This window comes from Anolis sagrei, chromosome 2 (genome assembly GCF_037176765.1).
Source record: "Anolis sagrei isolate rAnoSag1 chromosome 2, rAnoSag1.mat, whole genome shotgun sequence".
NCBI lineage: Eukaryota > Metazoa > Chordata > Lepidosauria > Squamata > Dactyloidae > Anolis > Anolis sagrei.
The window spans coordinates 115,586,064-115,606,124 of NC_090022.1; the positions used below are offsets into that span (position 1 = coordinate 115,586,064).

The following is a 20,061-nucleotide window of genomic DNA, read 5'->3' on the forward strand; positions in this document are numbered from 1 at the left end:
CCTTCATTTCCAAGACACACTTTTTTTTTCTTTTTAAACATATTCAAAATTGGGTGCATCTTAGAATCACAGGTTTATCTTATGTATTTTTGGTGGTGGTGATGATGCTGAAATTAGGGTATGTCTTACAATCGATGGCATCTTCCAATTGCTGAAATATGGTACTATACATCCCCTGACTGATAGGAACATCCAGCCACCAGAGGTCCTTCTGTGAAATGTAATGTTACAACATGTGGGAATTCCCAGTATATTGGGCCCTTGATATCCATTGGAGTTTGGTTCCAGGTTGTCATAATCATTCACATCATATCAACTACGAAACCAAGGATACGGTTATAATGTGTGTGTGGTTTTTTTTAAAAAAAAAAACATAAAGTTTAAAAACTTGGCAATTATATTAAATGTCCTTTGACCAGTAGCTGGCCACTTGGAGTGCCTCTGGTGTTGCTATAAGAAGGTCCTCCATTGTGCATGTGGCAGGGCTCAGGCTGCACTGTAATAGGTGGTCTGTGGTTTGCTCTTCTCCACATTTACATGTCATGGATTCCACTTTGTGACCTCATTTCTTAAGGTTGGCTCTGCATCTTGTGGTGCCAGAGCGCAGTCTGTTCAGCACCTTCCAAGTCGCCCAGTCTTCTGTGTGCCCAGGAGGGAGTCTCTCATTTGGTATCAGCCATGGGTAGAGGTACTGGGTTTTAGCCTGCCACTTTTGGACTCTTGCTTGCTGAGGTGTTCCTGTGAGTATCTCTGTAGATCTTAGGAAGCTCTTTCTTGATTTAAGGCGTTGGCGTGCTGGCTGATATCTGAACAGGGGGTGGGCCAGAGATGTTACTACCTTGGTCCTTTCATTATTGGCTGCTACTTCCCAGTGGGTGTCAGCTGGTACAATACTGGCTAAGTGTAATTTCTCCAGTGGTGTAGGGCGCAGACACCCTGTGATAATGCGGCATGTCTCATTAAGAGCCACATCTACTGTTTTAGTGTGGTGAGATGCGTTCCACACTGGGCATGCATACTCAGCAGCAGAGTAGCAAAGTGAAAGGGCAGATGTCTTCACTGGTTCCAGGTTACCTCCCACCGGTAGATACCAAAATCAGTGGATGCTCAAGTCCCATTATATACAGTGGCATAGTAAAATGGTTTCTCTTATATAAAATGGCAAAATCAAGGTTTGCTTTCTGGATTCTTTTCAAATATTTTCAAGCTATATATGGTTGAATCTGTGGATATGGAGGATTGATTGCACTATTGCACACACAGACACACACATTTCACTTCATCTTCTGTCCTGTCCTGGCACTGCCAGATAGATGTGTCATTTCAGTGCAAGGTCACTGCCCCCAGACGTAGGGACTGTTGGCTTCTCCGTTTCATGGTGATTTTTCCTATTAAACACACAACCGAATTCCTCTATTGCTTGTTGATAAACATTAGGTTTATATTCTATGTACTATATTTTAAAAAATATTCTACACAGCACTGTTACTTTTTCAATGTTCACATATAAAATGAGCCCATTTCCTGCTCCTTATTTTGCGATTCAATTGCACATTAGTTATTAATGCTAAACCACCAGCACCACCCAGCTTTGTGGTTTCAAGTAGAGTTTGACCACAAAACAAAGCTGCCAAAGAGATGAAACGCATGTAATAAAATGGAAGAAACAGGGATAAAACATTTAATAAAATCGAAGAAACTGGCCTCCTAAAATGCAGAATGTGGGCAGATGTACTGAATTGCTCAGAAATAAATATGCAAAATGCCCTGGGGAATACAAACCTATTTCAAATCTAGTCAAACAAGTCAATATGTGCTTGCTTGAAACAGCCAGCAAAGTTCCCACAAACATAATGAGAAGAGACTCATCAAAATGGTACAAATACAACATGGCACCCAAAACAGGCACTGTGAATGTCAACTTGAACAAGAAACATGGTTGTGATGGTCTGGAAAAAGGACCTTTTAAACATCATACTTTTATTGTACAATCATTTGGAAAAGTTCCACTTTGCAGCTCAAACTCTCAGCCAGCATGGGCAATTCTGAATCACAGTTATACTCACAAAGTGATCCCACAGGATTGTCCTAACAGGCCATCCAAAAAGTTATTGTCCGTCTTCTGTATACACAAACATATGTAAATGAATTTGCATGCGTGGATTACTCTATGCATAGTGTTGCCTCACAGGATTCACATGGATTGAGGGGCGGGGGGTGGGGGATGTTCATGTGCAGCCTTACAGCTGCCACTGGACTACAGCTTCAGTGAGCCCTCTGCTCTGGCTGTGCTGGCCAATGCAGATGGAAGCTATCATCTTGAATCCAGGAGGGCTGCACATTGCCCAGCAGTGCTGCTTACATGTTTTAACCAGAGATGCCAGGGACCGAATTTGGAGCCTTCTGCATGGGAGGCACGTGCTTTTCCTCTGAGCTAACACCCTTTCCTTCACTATGTATTTGATTATGCATTGAACAGACACCTTGGGATCTCCTTGCAGTCAAGTCTCAGCTTAACAATGTCACTTTTTGACCCTCTCTTCCTTCTGGGGTTGCACCAATTTGCTCAATGGGGTGGCATACATAGCTAGTCCATGGGCAACTACCTGCCTAGGTAGTTGCCCATGGCCATTCAATTCTAAGGCAATAAAGCAGCACAGAATTGGAACTAGTTACAGAACAACTCATTCACAGATCCGGATGAATCATTGCAGGTCTAAGACTAGAGGAGCAGGGTCCTATGAATACATACTCAGGAGTAAGCCCTATTTGAATTAAGGAGGCTTGACTTCTGATTAAATGTGTGTGGATTGTTGCTGCTTTTCCAGGGCTCCATGCAATCACTTTTATAGCTATGTAATCTAAATACAGATCTCCATGATTCTCCTTCTGCTTTAGCTGTAACCACCTATGGAAGAATACTGAAAGTAAATTTGTAACACCAATTCATTTTGATCTGTTATGTTGATGAAACCCTTCTAGAAAAGCCATTCTTACATGTTAACATTTATATCTTTTCTTACCTTCAATCAACTCAAGGTAGAGTGCACTTGCCCTCTCAAAACACCATGAGTTAGGCCTGGTTGGGGGAAAGTGACTAGCTCAAGGTCACCCACTGAGTTTCATAACCCTCTGGTAATCAAGATCAGGATTTCTCAAAATCATTATTTTGCTTTATTCCTGCACCATTCTGTAGAAACCATTTGTTGGTGGCATGTCATTCTTGTGGTTCTCTGGTGCCAGCATCAACCCTGATGCCAAAGTAAAATGATCCACTTAATGTCATGCACTTGTATTTTGAAAATATTGTTTTGTTGACTGCATATGAGAATATAAGTTAAGAGGCTGTCGGGAGCAGAGAATTAAATTTTGGCATGAATGCGAATTGATGGAAATGTCTGATATTTGCACAAGGCTGGTGAATGACAATGCAATGTTTGATTAGACCAGTAGTTCTCAACCTCTGGGCCGCAGTCCACCAGTGGGCTGTGAGAATGAAAATCCAGTCCACAAAGCTCCTTCCTCTTTATTTTATTTCCACACCTTTCTGCAGAGCTAACCATCCCCATCACTTTTGTTACTAATGTTGGAAAGTGGTCCCAGGTCAAAGACGTCCTAGTTCATGTGGTCCCTGGTCAAGTGGTCCCTGGACAAAAAAGGTTGGCAACCATTGGATTAGACAATACGAGGACTGTAGTGTGAAAACAGAGTTTAGGTTGGGGTATGGGATTAGTTTTAGCGGTGTTTGGAGAGTGTATGGTGTATCAAATGTAACAAATAATCTAGTGTTTTGTTAAACTTCTGTAAATAAAGAATTGTTTGGGGGGTGTTTTAACACTTTGGTCCTCTGAAAACGCAATATATCTAAGAAACTGAATTCAGACGTGTTTGTGTTGTGGTGTCCAGAAAAGAAGTTGCATAAATCTTCATAGATATCATACAGGCATTTAGGCCATCCCCACATTTGGTGCCACAGGAGGACAAAAGGAAGTCCTGAGATTGCAGTAGAGGTATGTATCAGGAAAAGCTTTCCTTTTGATAATTGCAGTGAGTACCACAGACATGTTCACATTCGACGAAAACCCACATAGAAAAGCCACATTTGCCTACAGTGGTAGAACTGCCTGGGATGTACCTTTGCACCTGGCAGCACTGATAAGATTGACTAAGTGGAAAACCCAAGGGTTGATGGGAGGAAATTTGGGAAACTCCACATCCCATACCTTACCCACATGCTGGTAAATGAAGTGTCTCTCCCCCTTACACCAGCGCACAAGAATATATAGGCAGGAATGAGCTTGGATCTTTCTGGCTTTGGTTTGACCCCCTTGTTACAAAGCAAAAATTAATGAGGGAACTAGGACAGCATCGAGTGAAAAGTGTTCCTATCAGGTCTGGAAGTACCGCTATCTAATTTACTCCTAGAAACAGCAGCAGGGCCAGAAGACCCCATAACAAAATCTATCTATCACTGTCACAGCACAGCTAGAACGTCTGCTGCACAGAATCACACAATCCTTGTTCCTGGAGACCTTTTTGTCCTGCTCAAAATCTTCTCTGCTACTGCTTGGCTGGAAGCCCAGCATCTGTCAATAGTGACAGAGTTCAAACTGCCTGAAAAAGAGATTGGCAGAGGTCCAGCAGGAGAGCCACTAGATGGCAATACAAACCTTTTGCAACCTCAAGAAACAAACCCACCCAAAGTTTCTCCAACTAAAAGTTTGGTGGGCTTCAGTCAGAGGGCCAATGCACTATTCTGGCTAAAATTGGATTCATAATTAAGTAGCTTCCTCCATCACAGACCCTGTTGTAACTATCGGCATTGTTATTCTATCCATGTCCAATAAAATATGTGCTTCCTGGGCACATACTAGGTCCACCAGAATGACTCCAGGATATTCTTGGTCCAGGTCTCCATTTGAACAGTGTTCACTATTATCCATGGTTTTGCATATCCATGAGAAGTCCAGGAATATATTATCTGCAGAACATATCCTTCCATGCTCTAGAAGTCTGGTGGTACCATCACAGCCCACCATATAGTGGAGATAGGTACACATATAACAAAATGTGGAACGTTTCTGATAGTAATTGCCTCAGTTTAGGTCTTGTTTTGTTCAACTTCGGGTTTACTGGTGTTATACATCTACTTTGTCCAAATATGGGATAATGAAGAAATGCACAGGCCGTCTTCCTAACTAGGCACCTAGTGCACATTTAAAATCAGGAAGACAATATTCAAAAAGCAGGAAAACAGCTCAGATGAACCTTCTGTTTACAACAAGAGGTGCTTCCAGATGGATGATTACTAGCAGTACAAATCAAAACATAAAGTGTAGGCTTTATTCCACCTTTTCCTCCTTTACAATTTGTCTATTCTTTATATGTACGTGGGAGGAAAATTGACAGAAAGTAGTAAGAAAACCTGGAAGGTGTCATCTGGATCCCATGTACAATTTTGTTTATTAGGCAGGTTAATTACACAATAAAAACCACAACTAGCAGCATCCAAGGGTTTTATTATGGATCAGTTTTGCATATCCCACAAGCACCCTAAAATAGCTTCTTTCACTTCAGAAAGTGACACATGCACACCTCCTTCCCAACCTTCCTTTCCTTTGGCACAAGCAGAATATTGATTCCTGGCAACTCCTGCATATCTGACGTGGGAAAATTAAAGGGAACAAGAGAGCTGTCACTTGGATGAAGGGCAAATTCAGCTCCACCATAGGTAAAGGTCTTGAATAATTCAGTATCTACAACCCCAACACTGCCATGGGGAACAATCGGAATAGCAGCATGCACTACTCTGCTGAAGTGCAAAGCTTCTTGGTTTCACATGTCAGCCTTTGTGCTGGTTCCATGTCTCTGATTCTAGTTAAAGCTTCCCCAGCATCACCAGCGGCATCATTCAAGGGTCTCAGTTTGGGTCACACTTTTGCTAGTCCATAAATGGAAATGACTTGGCTTTTTCATTAAGTATTAATTGTCACCTTACATAGAAAATGACATCCGCACCCCACTTTTTGGGATCATGCTAAGATGCTGGTGGTAAGAGGTGCCATTTTAAATCAAACACATTGAGCCCATGTTGAACTAGCAAGGTTTTAAGGCAGTGATTCTCAACCTGTGGGTTCCAGGTGTTCCCAGAAATCCCAGCTAGTTTACCAGCTGTTAGGATTTCTGGGAGTTGAAGGCCAAAACATCTGGGGAGCCACAGGTTGAGAACCACTGGTTAAAGGAAAGGTATGGAAGTGCAAAAATGGAGGAATCAGAGCAGAAGTGAAGGGTAAAAGAATAAGGAAAGGATTTAGCAAACCCAGAATTCCTTGCCTACCAAAACCTTATAAAATTGATAGTGTCTCCATAAGCTGATAGGCGACTTGAAGGTGTACACACACATACACAACCACATACACACAAGCCTTGAAAAATTACTTGAAAAAATTTGGACTACATCTCCCATAATACCCAATATACTAGCTGATTAATTCTAGGAAATGCAGCATAAAAAGTAACACTTCCATGTTTTGGAAAAAATGAACTTCACAAGAGAAAGGAAACCATAAATGATGCTATTTGCAAATTATCTTTTCCTGGCTCCACAGGAAAACGGTCGCTGGGCTTCTCACTGGGTTCTGTATCAGCTATCATAAATATTTTAATACTGCAGAGAGACAAAAAGTATTTCCTCACTCTGTTTTAAAGTTGCGTGTTCTTTAAATTGTATAAACCAAACAGGCTCTACAAATATTTTTTTAAAATTATACTCATATTAAGTTAATTTATTTACATCTATTTTGTCTGAATAGATTATATTAATAAAATATACTTATTGTGAATCTGGGTAGTTTCATAGAAGATTCTGAACAGATGTAATACAAAAAAGAAGTACTGTCATATCAGGAAGAGAATGCAGTGGGTACAGGTCTTTAAGGATGAAATTACTGACCCCAAGTACGTAACAACTGTCCTTTCAGTTTCAGTTTCCCCTTCCTAATGTATGGAATGGAAAACTGTATGTAATTTAGAAATGAGAAAGGTCAAGATTCTATTATACATTACCAAATTTTGTATTATACCATTCAAGAGGAGCTAATATAGCCATGGCATTTGCTGAATTATTTAGATATATTGGTGCCATCCCAATATATCTAAATACATCCCAAGGACCTCATGGTGGCGCAGTGGGTTAAACCGCTGAGCTGCTGAACCTGCTAACCAAAAGGTTGGTGGTTTGAATCCAGGGAGCGGGGTGAGCTCCCACTATTTGCCCCAGCTTCTGCCAACCTAGAAGTTTGGAAACATCTTTGGGCGGAAAGGTAACGGTGCTCCATGCAGTCATGCCAACCACATGACCTAGAAAGTGTCTATGGACAATGGCAGCTCTTCGGCTTCGAAATGGAGATGAGCACTACTCCAAGAGTCGGATATGACTAGACTTAATGTCAAGGGAAACCTTTACCTTTACTTATTGGTGCCATGCCATCTATTTCATTTGGAACGTAAGTGTCTTGGATATCATAGCTTTGCATTAATGTTTCTCCAAAGTTGTACTATGGTTTCTCTAAAGTTGCACAAAGATTATTTCTCCTTATCTTTTAAAATTGCAATAGGATAGTAAGAACCCGGGAGTAGAGAAATAATTCATGTAGCCCAGGGTCACCAAATACCTGCTGAAATCCCCCCAACAGGGCAGAATGGAGATGGTTGTCTCCTGTTGTTCCTCCCTAGCATTTGCTACAGCAACATAGTCATGTTTGGACCTATACAAATGTCACCAAAGGAAGCTACCTTTCAGAATCAATATTACTCTACCGTATTTAGTTCCTTTCAGATGAATTGGTCTACACCTCATAACTCCCACACACATCACTCAGATATACCAGCATAGCCAATACAGAATATATACCCATCTAGTTTGCAGCCAGTAGTTATCTAACATGTCCTTCTATGAAAATATATTATTGTTGGAAGCAGGATAGGCTTTCTCCCTTGTGAAACCATCACAGCCAAGCTAAGCAGGAATTAAAAGGCTTGGTTCATTCCCCTTTACAAGCCTAAATCAAAATTTAAAAACCTTTGACATCCAGGAAAAAGGATACCTGGCCCTTGAGTCACGTGATTTAAGGTTGGGAGCTAAATGACATAATTCCTGCAAAAAAGAGAAAGAACGTTCTCTCCACTTGATCACATTCATTAAATACTACTGAGCCACCCACTTAAGAAATGGCAGCCTACTGTGTTCATCACATGACGTAAGCTTCAAGTGTAGGGTAGAGATACCTTGGCGTTTAAAAGGGGTTGCAAAGGGTTCTCTTTTCAGACACTTTCTAAGCTGGTTGGCAAGTGACTTTTTTTGCAAATTAGAGAAGGGCAAAATGGCCATTTTTGTCATTTAATGGTCTTTGTCGTTCTCAGCTTTAAAATGATATGATTACGCAATTTGTGAGAGGAGCCAAAATGTCCCTTTGAGAAAAAGCTCCACCATTACTTTTTGCTCACGAAGGAGGGAAGGTTGGCAGCATGTTGCGTTCCTTTCTGTCTCATGCACTTTCTGGGGGCCTTCCTTCCTTCCATGTGCTGTGTGTGCCATGTGTTTCCTCCTCCTCCTCTCCTTCTTTCCCTCCTTTCTTCCTCTTTCCAACATGGGGAAGGAGAGAGAGCAAGAGGAGGCAGATCATTGAGAAACTAGAACAAAATGTGCTACAGCAGGATGCCCCTCCTCCAAAGAGAAAGTCTTTGCAGTGTAATAAACTTTTCCCATGTGTTTAGGATAGAACCAATTAGGAAATGACATTTATAACCCAGCAACAAAAATCATAGTTCAAGAGAGAAGGTGTTTCTTTTCTCAAAGAAAACAAGGGAGGGACAGTGAGCAGAACAACTCTGTACAATGTGATGGCAAATCAACTGAGAACTCCTGAATAAAACCGATAGTTTGCTAGTGTGTGATGGAGGTAGGAAAATCAGCCATTTAATTTCAAAATGAAGTATGCCTGAGCTGTATGGTAAACCTACTCTTCCAAACACTTGACATGGTCAATGGGATGAAGTATTCTGTCAAAGTTATAGCAAGATTTGAGAATTAACAATTTCCCATCAAATTACTTCAAACAATAATTTCACTGCTCTACATCTTGAAAACTTGTGGAATCCTAGAGTTGGAAAGGACCACAAGGTCCACCTGTCCAGCTCTGGCAAGCACAGCACCCTGAAAGATGCCCACCCATCCGATGTTTACAGATTCCAAAGGAGCGGCCACCACCTTCCAAGGCAGTTAGTCCCATTAAGTGAATCAGAAGTCCACTGACTATGCATCTCCCTGGATTGAAGGATGAGAAGATGCTATTATAACACAAAGGGACAACGTGAAAGTGGCCAGAACTAAGCTAGTCTGAAAGCGACTTTATTGGAAGGGCCAAGTAGCTAAATGTTGCCTCATTAAATGTAGGGGTCTCTTTCCTCTTCATCACTGAAATGCAAGGGCCACGAAGGATAGCCGCCTCAGGACAGCAGCAAGCAGCGCAACTCTTGGCTCGAAGTGACAGGCAAGGAGCAGGCAAAGTTCTCACACAGATAAGCAGTAGCTTTTCCATTTTTCTTCTCTAGAGACGAGAGGAAGCCAAGCTGCTGGTAAGGGAATCCTGTTGTGTTCCCGTCAGCAAAAATCAGCACCTGAAACAGAGAGGGAAATTGTTATAGTAATGCAATGTTACTATATATGCAATATGTGCACGCACACATAACAATACAGCCATGGGTGAGATGTCATCTATGGAAAAATTGAGTTAATCAGTCCAATTACAACAGACTGGTTGAATTTGTAATTCTTATAGTACACCAACAGTATACAGTTTTGAATTATAGTTAAGACAAAACCCATTTTTACCCCTCCCATGCAACACAAGTTAGTTTTGTTAGTTAACCTGAGTTAAACTCTCAGGGGTTTTCTCACATCAATCCACTAGCACCTCTGCAATAGCATAACATGGACTCTTGCTCACTGCTTGTGGCACAGAGTATTTGATGCCCAACCAGTGACATAATAAGACCACACCAAAACGAGCCATCTTTATTAAGCTAGTTATTGTAACTGTGAACCAGAGATATCAAAAACCAAAAACAGGCAGAGGGTATACTGATGTGGAAAAGGTGGCAGCAGCAAATATCCTCTTAAACCTCCCCTCCACCTAACTTGGGCAAAGACACCAGAGCTCCAAGATAGACTCAAACTTGGGTTGCTCCCCACACTTCCCGCACTTGGAAGCTTTCCTCGAGGTCCCCCGCTTCCCGAGTCCCAAGCCCCCAAGGTCAGGGGAGTAAGCCTCAGGGCCACCCTGAAGAAAAGTCTCTATCCTCTTCTCCACAGTCCTAGGACCCAAATAGGTGATTCAGGAGGACCCCTTCCACCCTAATGGGACGCCATGGATGTTCACCAATTTCCATATTAACAAAAAACTGCCAGTGACCAAAAACTAATCACAGTCCACACCCAAAACCAATCCTTAGTCCCCAGCTCACAGTGTAGGGTACGCAAAATAATCCTTCAATAATTATCCTCTGCAAGTTCAATTAGATATTTCCCTCTTTATTTCTGCATGAGCAGCATTACTCACACTCTTTCTGTTGGCTAGTTGATATCTTTTCAGTAAAGGGTTTAAAGACTAGCTTATTTTATTTAAAAATAGTTTTATCTCATAATAAGAAAACAAGAAAAAAAACTGATAATAATTAGTCACTCTGTGGGGAATAGGAATTGGCTATGGGGCAACCCATGAATAACTCTGCTGAACAAAAAGCAATTAGAGACAATAGTTGTGAGAAGAAAGCTTCTAATCCAAGACTCAGTAGTCTTGAAAAGCCTCCACAAGATTTTGAATGCATATGTTGAACAGAATGACAATACATTTTAAATAGAAAAAAATGCTACAAATCACTGAAAATATTCAAAACGGCAACACAAAAACAACCAGGATGCTATGCACGGGCCACAGCAGATGGGTTACTCATACAAAATGAGTGAACAAAGAAAGGACAGTAATTCCACACCAAACAGTCTGTGTAGAGCTGAGAGTATTTGGGATGGGAGATACTGCCCCGGTGCCGTCATTTCAGCTAGATGATTTCCAGGTTCTTCCCAGTCATAGAGTTCTGACAATGCCAGCAAAGACTTCTTGGGACAACCAGCAGCTTCTCCCATGATTCCTTTGTTCTCTCAAGGGAGCAAGCACCACAAACAAAACAACAGTCTTTAGCAGCTGGCCAAGCTGGGGGGAAAGTAGGGGGGTTGAATTCAGGACATCTCACAGCACTGCCTGTTTTTGGTTCTGAGAGTCTCCAGAGCTATCAACTCAAATATGAGGTGAAAAATTTAGCTCAAGACAATGAAGCCTGAGGAGGTTGCATTTTTGCAAGTTGTTACCCTGAATATCAGACTCTGTAATAATCCAGCAGGAGCTCAACCATGTAAACAAACTCATGGTATTCCCCTGGATCAACAACATTCATTGATGAGTGAGATTCTGGACAGAAGGAGAAGAGTCACATGAGACTCATTCAAGCAGGTCTCTCTTCAGACAACCTCTGAGCTACTTATGATCTGGAGCTCTGAAGCAGTTTGAGGAAAGGAAACCTCTGCTCCTCACCTTCCTACACCCTTCCTCCCTTCAACCCCATCTCTGCCACAAATAAACTGTGATCAACACAATGCTGTCACTACCCCCACTGGCCCAGCAGATGTCAAACATGCCACTCAAATGGCATTAATTACTTTTATACTCTACAGTTATCGAGCAATTTAGAATATCAGTGGATAGAGATCCAAGCCGCTGTGGGTTTAGCTTGATGAGAAAAGATGGCATGAGCTCAGGAGTTCTGGGCCGCAGCGGGCTATGCCAATTGGGTATCTGCACTAAGTCTGGCATCAATATCGGCTTCCTTCACACATGTAGAATCCATAGCCTGAATTCAAGGCTGATCTCAAATTCTAGCCAGCACTGCTGCACTCCTGATGTTGGAGAACTGTAAGACCATGGGAGGAGCTGAACCACAAACGATGCAGTTGATCTTCTGGATATGCTGCCCACAGAGAATGAGCCTGACACAACTAGGTTTATCCTGAACGCCACATACCAGTACTGGAGAACTGGATTGGTCTTGAGTAACAGCTTGGCCCTGAAGACCAACTAGAGGATCAGGAGATGCTTACTCCATATTCCACATCAAATCTGATGTCACGAAATGTTCTCTCAACAACTACCAGTATTTTACCTTCTTCCATGCAAATGCAGAAAGAATATCACACAAACCCTCTTCCATTATGAATTCTTAAGGCAGAAATGTGCAGGACACATGCATGAATCCGGCAGGACTGTTCCACCCCCACCACTACTGTTTCAAGAAAGGGCCAGATTCCATCACTGTATTATTCTTTCCATAATAGCAGTGCTAAAATGCAATCTCAAAAGTCATGTCTTCAGAAAAGAATTTGTAAGCTCCCCCACCACAGGTTTAACTCCACCTGCTTGCTAGCTCTTTGTACTGCACCAACCTTGACCCACCAACAGTGCTTTCAAAAGTACGCTTGCTATAAACATTCTCAGATTGCTGAGTGTTTGCCACATTCTTCAAAGGCAGGACTCTTGCATCCTAAATGCTTCTGCATTTGTCCCTCTTCCCCCTCATCTTGTCCTTTTGGGGACATGTGAACTGTAATTGAATCACACCTGGCTGCTTCTCTAAGTACTTTTTCTGTGGTGCAAACCCTCCCCCTATTTGACAGCTTCCCTTCTGACAAGAGCCTTCTTTTCATTATATTCCTGAATTCATCTTACACCTGGAAAATGCCCCATGTCTTCCCCTACACAAACACACACACACACACACAACTCACTTGCTCTTTCACTCAAGTGACGTTACAAATTGGGGGGGGGGGGGCATTTGGGTGTTTTCTAGGCCAGACCAAAGCTCCAGAGGCGCCTGCTGCACAGTCATCAGGTCACCCCTGTTAGAAATCCTCTCTAATCATGCCTGAGAAATGAACGTCTGCAGTGCTAATTAATTTTTACAATACAGAAATTATTATTAGCTCCCTTGGGTCCTGGCTGTTAATAGAAAGTGCACCAAGATGAAACTTGTCAAGAGCGAGGTTTAGTTACCTTTGTTCAAGGTGTACAACAGGACAGGCCATGTGGATATCAAAGAGGATGGGAGATACACTAAGCACTTCTGTCATCACAAGACAAAGAACTTCTCTCTCTCTGTCAGGTGCACACACGCATGCTCGCACACACTGACAATCAGGCTACTTTATAGGGAAAGGAAAAAAATAAGTGAGAACGGGGATTAGATGTGGCAGAAAGCTACAATGATAGCTCTGCAGTGTGTGTTGGCATGCATGCAGTCAAATACTCCCTTATAAATACCCACCTGCAATCCATTTAAAAACAAAAATATACCCAGTCCTGTTATTATATTAAGAAACAGCATTCCCCCATAGCAGATGCCAAGAAAAAAAGGAAGGTGACCTGTCATTTCTGTGAAACATCATCAGGTTGCAACTAGAAGTATGATGAATTAGACACAAGCTCCCTCTAGCGAGAGGAGGATTATAAGGATTCTGGATACTTTCAGAAGATGTTTATGTGCTCTAGCAGCCTATAATCCTTCTGTCCTGGAAAGTCAGGTGATATTAGAAAGCCAATCTTGTACTGTAGGCGGATAAACAGCTCCAAACACTATTACCATTCCTCAGCTGTACCCAGTGGTCACTCAGAGAAATCAAATTATTGACCATCACTCAGACTGCCATGTTAAGCCCTCTGCCTGCCTACCTGATACTTGCACAAGGGACTTGCTCTCGCACTTGGGGCTGATCCACTTTTTAGCTGGCCAGTAAACAAGGCATCCATTAACAAAATGGCATTCCTACAGATTATAGTGGTTGGTACAAGCAGTTTAAGATAGGTACAAGAAGCTTAAGATACTTTCTTTGCAAGCACAAAGAATAAATGTGACTGGAAATATATTCTGTGCTCTGTGTATTTACCGAATCTGCACAAATAAAGATACATTTGGGTGAAACATCCTTGGAATCCAAAATGAACCATTATACATGCCTCATCACCAGAAGCAACCTTAGTGTTCATCACAACTGTATCTACTTAAAGACAGTTGGAGAAATATAAAAATACAAATCCACTTCCCATTTGGTTATGGATAATAGCATATTACATCTAAGAAATAGTAGTTTGACACATACCCTTTTGCCCCTAAGTCAGCAGTAGCATTTGTTACCTTAAGCCACATTTTTGAAAAAGCTTTCATCCTAACCCAACATATCTGAATATCTCCAAACACCTTATATTCCCAAACAGCATTTGGCCTATACACAGTTTGCTTCTAATTTTAAGGAAGGAAAAAATCATACTCATAATTACCCAGGCAGTGACATAAGTTTAAAAGTTAACTTTAGGTCTGAAAGACTCCCTGGATAAACTCTACTGCCATGACCTGCCCTATCATGCATACTTTGTCTTTCCAGTGGTTTTCCTTCAGACCTGCTGTCTGACACCTGACCTGTCTGACAATGGCCAGAATCATCTATTACTTTTCTTTGGCGATTCCTTTTGATTTCCTCTCCAAAAGAGTCTCCTTTTGACACATCTGATCTGTTTCAACCGGAGCTACTCAAGCCTAGTCATACAGTCCTCCTGTGGGCCATCCATTTGGCCTGCACAATCTCCATGGGGCATTCAACCCATCTTCAGGACTGTTATGACCCCCACCCCACCATCCCTACCATATTTCCTTTATTACATTTTGGTCTGTCAGTCTCTCTCTGGTTCTCTTTATCTTGAATTCCAGGAGTGATTAATTACTAATTCATGTCCAACCTGAAATTCATTAATTCCTTTCTTGCAGTCTCCCTGAGGTCTTCTTGCTCAAACAGGATAAAGGAAAGCCAGAGCATTAGCACTCAGTGGACAAAAGAGATAATTAAATCCTCCATAATTACCCCTTGGCCATTAGCAGGGCAGAGAAAAATAAACCAGAAAGCAAAGCCCAGTCTCTTAAGATTCGGTGCCTGAATAGGGCATGATGAAAACACAAGTCTGTGGTTTTGAAGGACATGTAATGTCTAGAGGAGAACAACACTGAGTCTTCTCCATTTCAGCATTCAACTTTTGAACTTACTGAAGGGATTGTGGGGAAATCACCACTTATGAAGAATATTTACATTTTGACCATTTCCAGCAGTTATTTCATTCCTTTGATGGAAGCTTCTTCTCCTTTTCATTTTTCTCTGCCTTCCCCATCCATAGCCTCATTTGTTATCACATTGTCATCTAATCCAAGCAGTTGTGGTGACCCAGTTGCCTTTGTTCACAGGCATTGGTAGGATCTTCATGCCAAATGAAGCATTGTGGTATCAGAGAGTTAGACCGCCAAAGCTAACAGAATTAAACACTGTTGAGGGTAAATAAGGTTAAGGACTGTGTGGGAAGAAAATAAAATAAACGGCACCGACAAGAGCAGGAAATAAATAATATGAATTTGTTTTGTAAAGAATGCCAAATACCACCCAGCCCAAGACACAGATTTCAAAGAAAGGCAGTTTTGTGTTAAAATTGGGCTGTATGCAAGTGGTATGTATAAGAGAACCTGGGAATCAAGAATAAAGCTGATAAGTCAGAATGAACAGACCAAGACAAGAGTTGGGAGCTAACGGAGGCACAGAAATACATCAGAACCACCAAGACATCTATCCTCAGAAAAGATTTCAGTCCAAACAGGAAGCCTTTTGTACTCCTCCCAGTCTACCAGAGATCAACAGTCAACCTAGCTGGGTGAGGCCACCTCAAAGCAAGATAATACTGTGCTGCTTCAGACAGTGCCAAGCCATAATTTTCAAATTTGGAACAGGTCAATAAAAAGCCAAAAGATTCTCAGTTCTAGCTGAGGTGGTTCGTGGCCTTCTGGTTCTGCCTTTAACAAAGCAGTTTTGCAAACTTGCCTTTCCTTCCCATCTGTCAGTTTTTTTGTCTCAAACATTTGAGTCAGAAAATGTAATAAACCCGGGACAAAGAAGAAAAGCAGAAAAAAATGACCCTTGTGCTCTGCTTCTCTTGTAGCTCCAAGATGCGTTATCTGATAAAGTTTTGGTGTAGCCAATATTATTTTGTCCATATTTCAGAGTTATCCAGAGAGGATTACTTGGGGGGAAAACTGGTGACCCTATCACAGGGTTTTCTTGGCAAGATTTGTTTCAGCAGGTAGTTTCCCTTTGTCTTCCTCTGATGCTACCAAAGTGTGGCTTGCCCAAAGTCACCCAGTGTACTTCCATGGCTAAAAGCGAACTCAAACTTTGTCTCCAGAGTCACAGTCCAATTCCCAAACCACTACACCACTCTGGCTCTTGAAAGAGGTTTTTTCCCATGTAATTTTGCCTTCACTTGTTATTTCCGCTCAGGAAAACAACTGTCCTTCTAAGGGAGGTTCTCTAGCAACACTTTACATGTATGAGTTCAATTTGCTTTCTCTTTCCAAAACCTAAAACAGTCATCTTTGTGATTGCTAGTTTCTTTTCACTCAAGCAGAATATTACTCTTTTGGTTTTGTGTGAGAGAATTCATTACTGGAATCACCCAGTTGATTACATACATCCTGGCAGCTTTAGCCACCAGCACCTTGCAGCCATGGTGAAAAGATTGATGCCAAGTTATGTATTAGTATTTTATTTTCACAATTTGGCTTGTCTGCACAGCATACCCATCTCCTGGGGGGAAGTGAGTCAGGGCTGTTTCATCACCTATCAGTGGTTCTCAATCTGTGGGTTCTCGGGTATTTTGAATTACACCTCCCAGAAATCCCAACCAGTTTACCAGCTGTTAGGATTTCTGGGAGTTGAAAGTCAAAATTTCTGGGGACCCACAGGTTGACCTACACTGTCCTACAGGAAGGAAGATCAATGGATAAAAAGCAAAAGTTGAAGATAAAATTAAGACATTGTCTTTTGTGGATCATAACACAATTTAGGAAGTTGTGTTATTCCAACATGATGCAAGCCATGCCACTATATCACTTCTTCTCTTAATGTCTTGTCTTTTGTTATACTTCTGCTTAGTGACACTGCAAGTTATCACTGCTTGGGATTAATGACATGTTTACCCATCCGGCCCATGACTAAAAATTCCTAATAATAAGCTCTAGCATGCTTCCAAATATTTCCAGACCATGTTTCCCTTTCCTTCTAAATATCCACCATGATTTCTGACATGCTCTATCACCACTGATGACATCCATCCTCTTCTCAAAAGCACTGCCAGCACAGGACATATTGGGACATGACACAGACAAGATTGCACCATTTTCCCCATCCTATTTACTGAAGCTGACTGGATCAGCTTCAGTAAATCAATTTTACTTCAATATTGTGAATGGGTTACCATGTATTGCCAGAGTGGAAGTAAGCAGACCCATTGTAGAGAAGGCAGAACAGGCTATCTACCATTGAGAGCCACTGCTGCTAACTCTCAACCCCAGACTCTTTCCCATGAGGCAGTGGTCTCATTCCGCCTCGTGGTAGCTCAATGTTTTTGTCTCCAGTTTCTTTATGCTCTGTGTGTGTGTGTGTGTGTTGTGATACATAAAACTGGACTACTGACAAAGCTCTAGGGCAGTTTAAACATATAAAATATAAAAACAAGGGCAGGCAAAAGAATTACAAAAAAATCCAGTTAAAACAGCTGAACAGGAATTAAGATGGGAACATGTTATAAGGTTAAGATATTAAAATGATGTTAAAATCAGGAAAAAAAATTTCAAGGCCTGAATGCCTGATGGAAGCATAAAGTTTTAGTCTGGCATCTGGATGCTACTAATGAGGACATAGAGCAGTTAGCTTGGGGGGGGGGGGGGGCATTTTACAAAGTAAAGGATGGGCACAGTGTTAGGCAGTCTCCTTCCCTAAGAACCATTGCACCACTACAGACAAAGGCACTCCAATAAACACTTCAAGGCTTAGCTTAATAATGCATTGTTCAGGAATATAGTGAAAGTCACAATAAATGTTCATCAGGTAGATTTTAAGGAGTTATTAATTTAAAGTATGTCAAACTGTCTAACCACAGATGGGTGCCCAATTATTGTGCCCTTCAAGTGTGTTGAATTTCCATAATATAAAATCAGCACTGAAGAGGCCAGATGGGTTTGGGGTGTTCAAAAATATCCTACAATGCCATTCTGAGCCCAGCTGTTACCCACATTTATTAGAACTAGTTTGCTCTTCCCCCTGAAGGAATCCATGCCCTGGTTCTATCATTCCTCATGCTATTACTAAGAATGTTCCCAGCGCTCAGGAATCTGCATTCTTACAACAAAAAATGAGAAATAAAGAGTTTATGTGCACTATAATAATGACTGAACAGATAATATGTTCACTTATAAGGGAGGATTGAGTCACACTATTGAATATATTGTTTGCTGTACCTTGTTCCACTTTCAAGCTTACTAGGACATTCGGCTGGCCAAAGATGGGAGACACATGAATTAACTAGAAGGGCTTTGGTCGGATCCAGTACAATTCATTTTTTCTTTCTGTATTCCTACCTGATGGAGTGCCAGCAGGACCCAAAATTCCCTCATCATAAATCTATAGAGTGGCAGTGGAAAGCTAAATAAGACCTCCCAGGTTCTGACTTCAAAATCTATAGCACTGTTTTGGTGAACCAAAGCTCTCATAAATAGCATACACAGCATATTGAGGAAACGAGAGGAAAGCAGCATGCAAGACAGCCGTAACTGCCATGGTACCCTTTCATGTGCACAGAAACAGAAGTATGCTAGAGAAAGAATTTTCCCTTTTTTGCATTTCATCCAAGACTGGTTCTCAGCCTGTGAGTCCCCGGCTGTTTTGGCCTACAACTCCCAGAAATCCCAGCCAGTTTACCAGATGTTAGGATTTATGGGAGTTGAAGGCCAAAACATCTGGGGACCCACAGGCTGAGAACCACTAATCCAAAGACTTCAAGGAGGCACAAATAGTTCTCCAGCCACAGTGTATCCCTGCAACAACTCTGCTGGATGTCTTTGGTTGATACCCAAAGATACTGAATAATGATGAAAGATGAATTGTAATTTGAATTCCCATTCTACCTGGCCCTAATCCCCAATACTACACACTATTCCACATTGGCCCAATCCAAAACTAAAACAGAACTACAGTAATTGGGAAAGGTCCATTTAGTCCAGAGCTCAATAAAAAAAGAAAGCCGATGAGGAATGCGCTGCTTGATCTCACTAAGAGAGTAGTCTGTCACCAAGGAGACATAAGAACAGGGAAATTAAATCTGCTGATTCCATGGTGGTGATGCAGATACGAAGCTAACATGCTTGGACAACAAAGGAAAACTAGTTGGCAACCAGAGCTGAACTGCAAAGTACTATTCCTCCATTAATGTAAGGCAGAAGAACCAATGGTCTTCCACATGTTGCTAAACTATAACTCCACCATTGACGTTGGAACTGTATTGTAGCAAGAACTGGAGCCCAACAACATCGGGGGGGGGGGGGCTATAAGTTCTTCAGTTCTGCTTTAATAGCACACATCTAAGGGTCCTTCCACACAGCCATATAACCCAGAATATCAAGGCACATAATCCACAATATCGGCTTTGAACTGGGTTATCTGAGTCTACACTCCCATATAATCCAGTTCAATGTGCATTTTATACAGATGTGTGGAAGACGCCTTAGAATTTTTTACATATCCAAACAGTTATAGAATCATAGAATTATGAAGTTGGAAGAGACCGCAAGGACCGTGCAGTCCAATCCCCTGCCATGCAAGAATACAGTCATAACACTCAGGATAAAAGGTCATCCAGCCTCTGTTAAAAAAATATCCAGAGAATGAGACCCCATCACACTCCAGAGCAGCATATCCCACCATCAAACAGCTCTTACAATCAGGAAATGCTTCCGAATATTTAGGTGGAATTCCTTTTCCTTCAGTTTGAATCCATTGCTCTGTGTCTTAGTCTTACTCCCTCCCCAGTA

At 41.6% G+C, this 20,061-nt stretch overlaps 1 protein-coding gene across 2 annotated transcripts in view; it reads right to left on the minus strand.

The window, feature by feature from the left end:
• Positions 1-5,502: 5,502 nt before the first annotated feature.
• Positions 5,503-20,061, minus strand: part of SPATA20 (spermatogenesis associated 20) — a 67,914-nt gene continuing 53,355 nt past the window's right edge. For both annotated transcript variants that reach the window (XM_060764755.2, XM_060764754.2), the window contains exon 16: positions 5,503-9,678. In XM_060764755.2, coding sequence (XP_060620738.2) covers positions 9,508-9,678 — 171 coding nt within the window. In that variant the 3' untranslated portion in view covers positions 5,503-9,507. The remainder of the gene's footprint in view (positions 9,679-20,061) is intronic.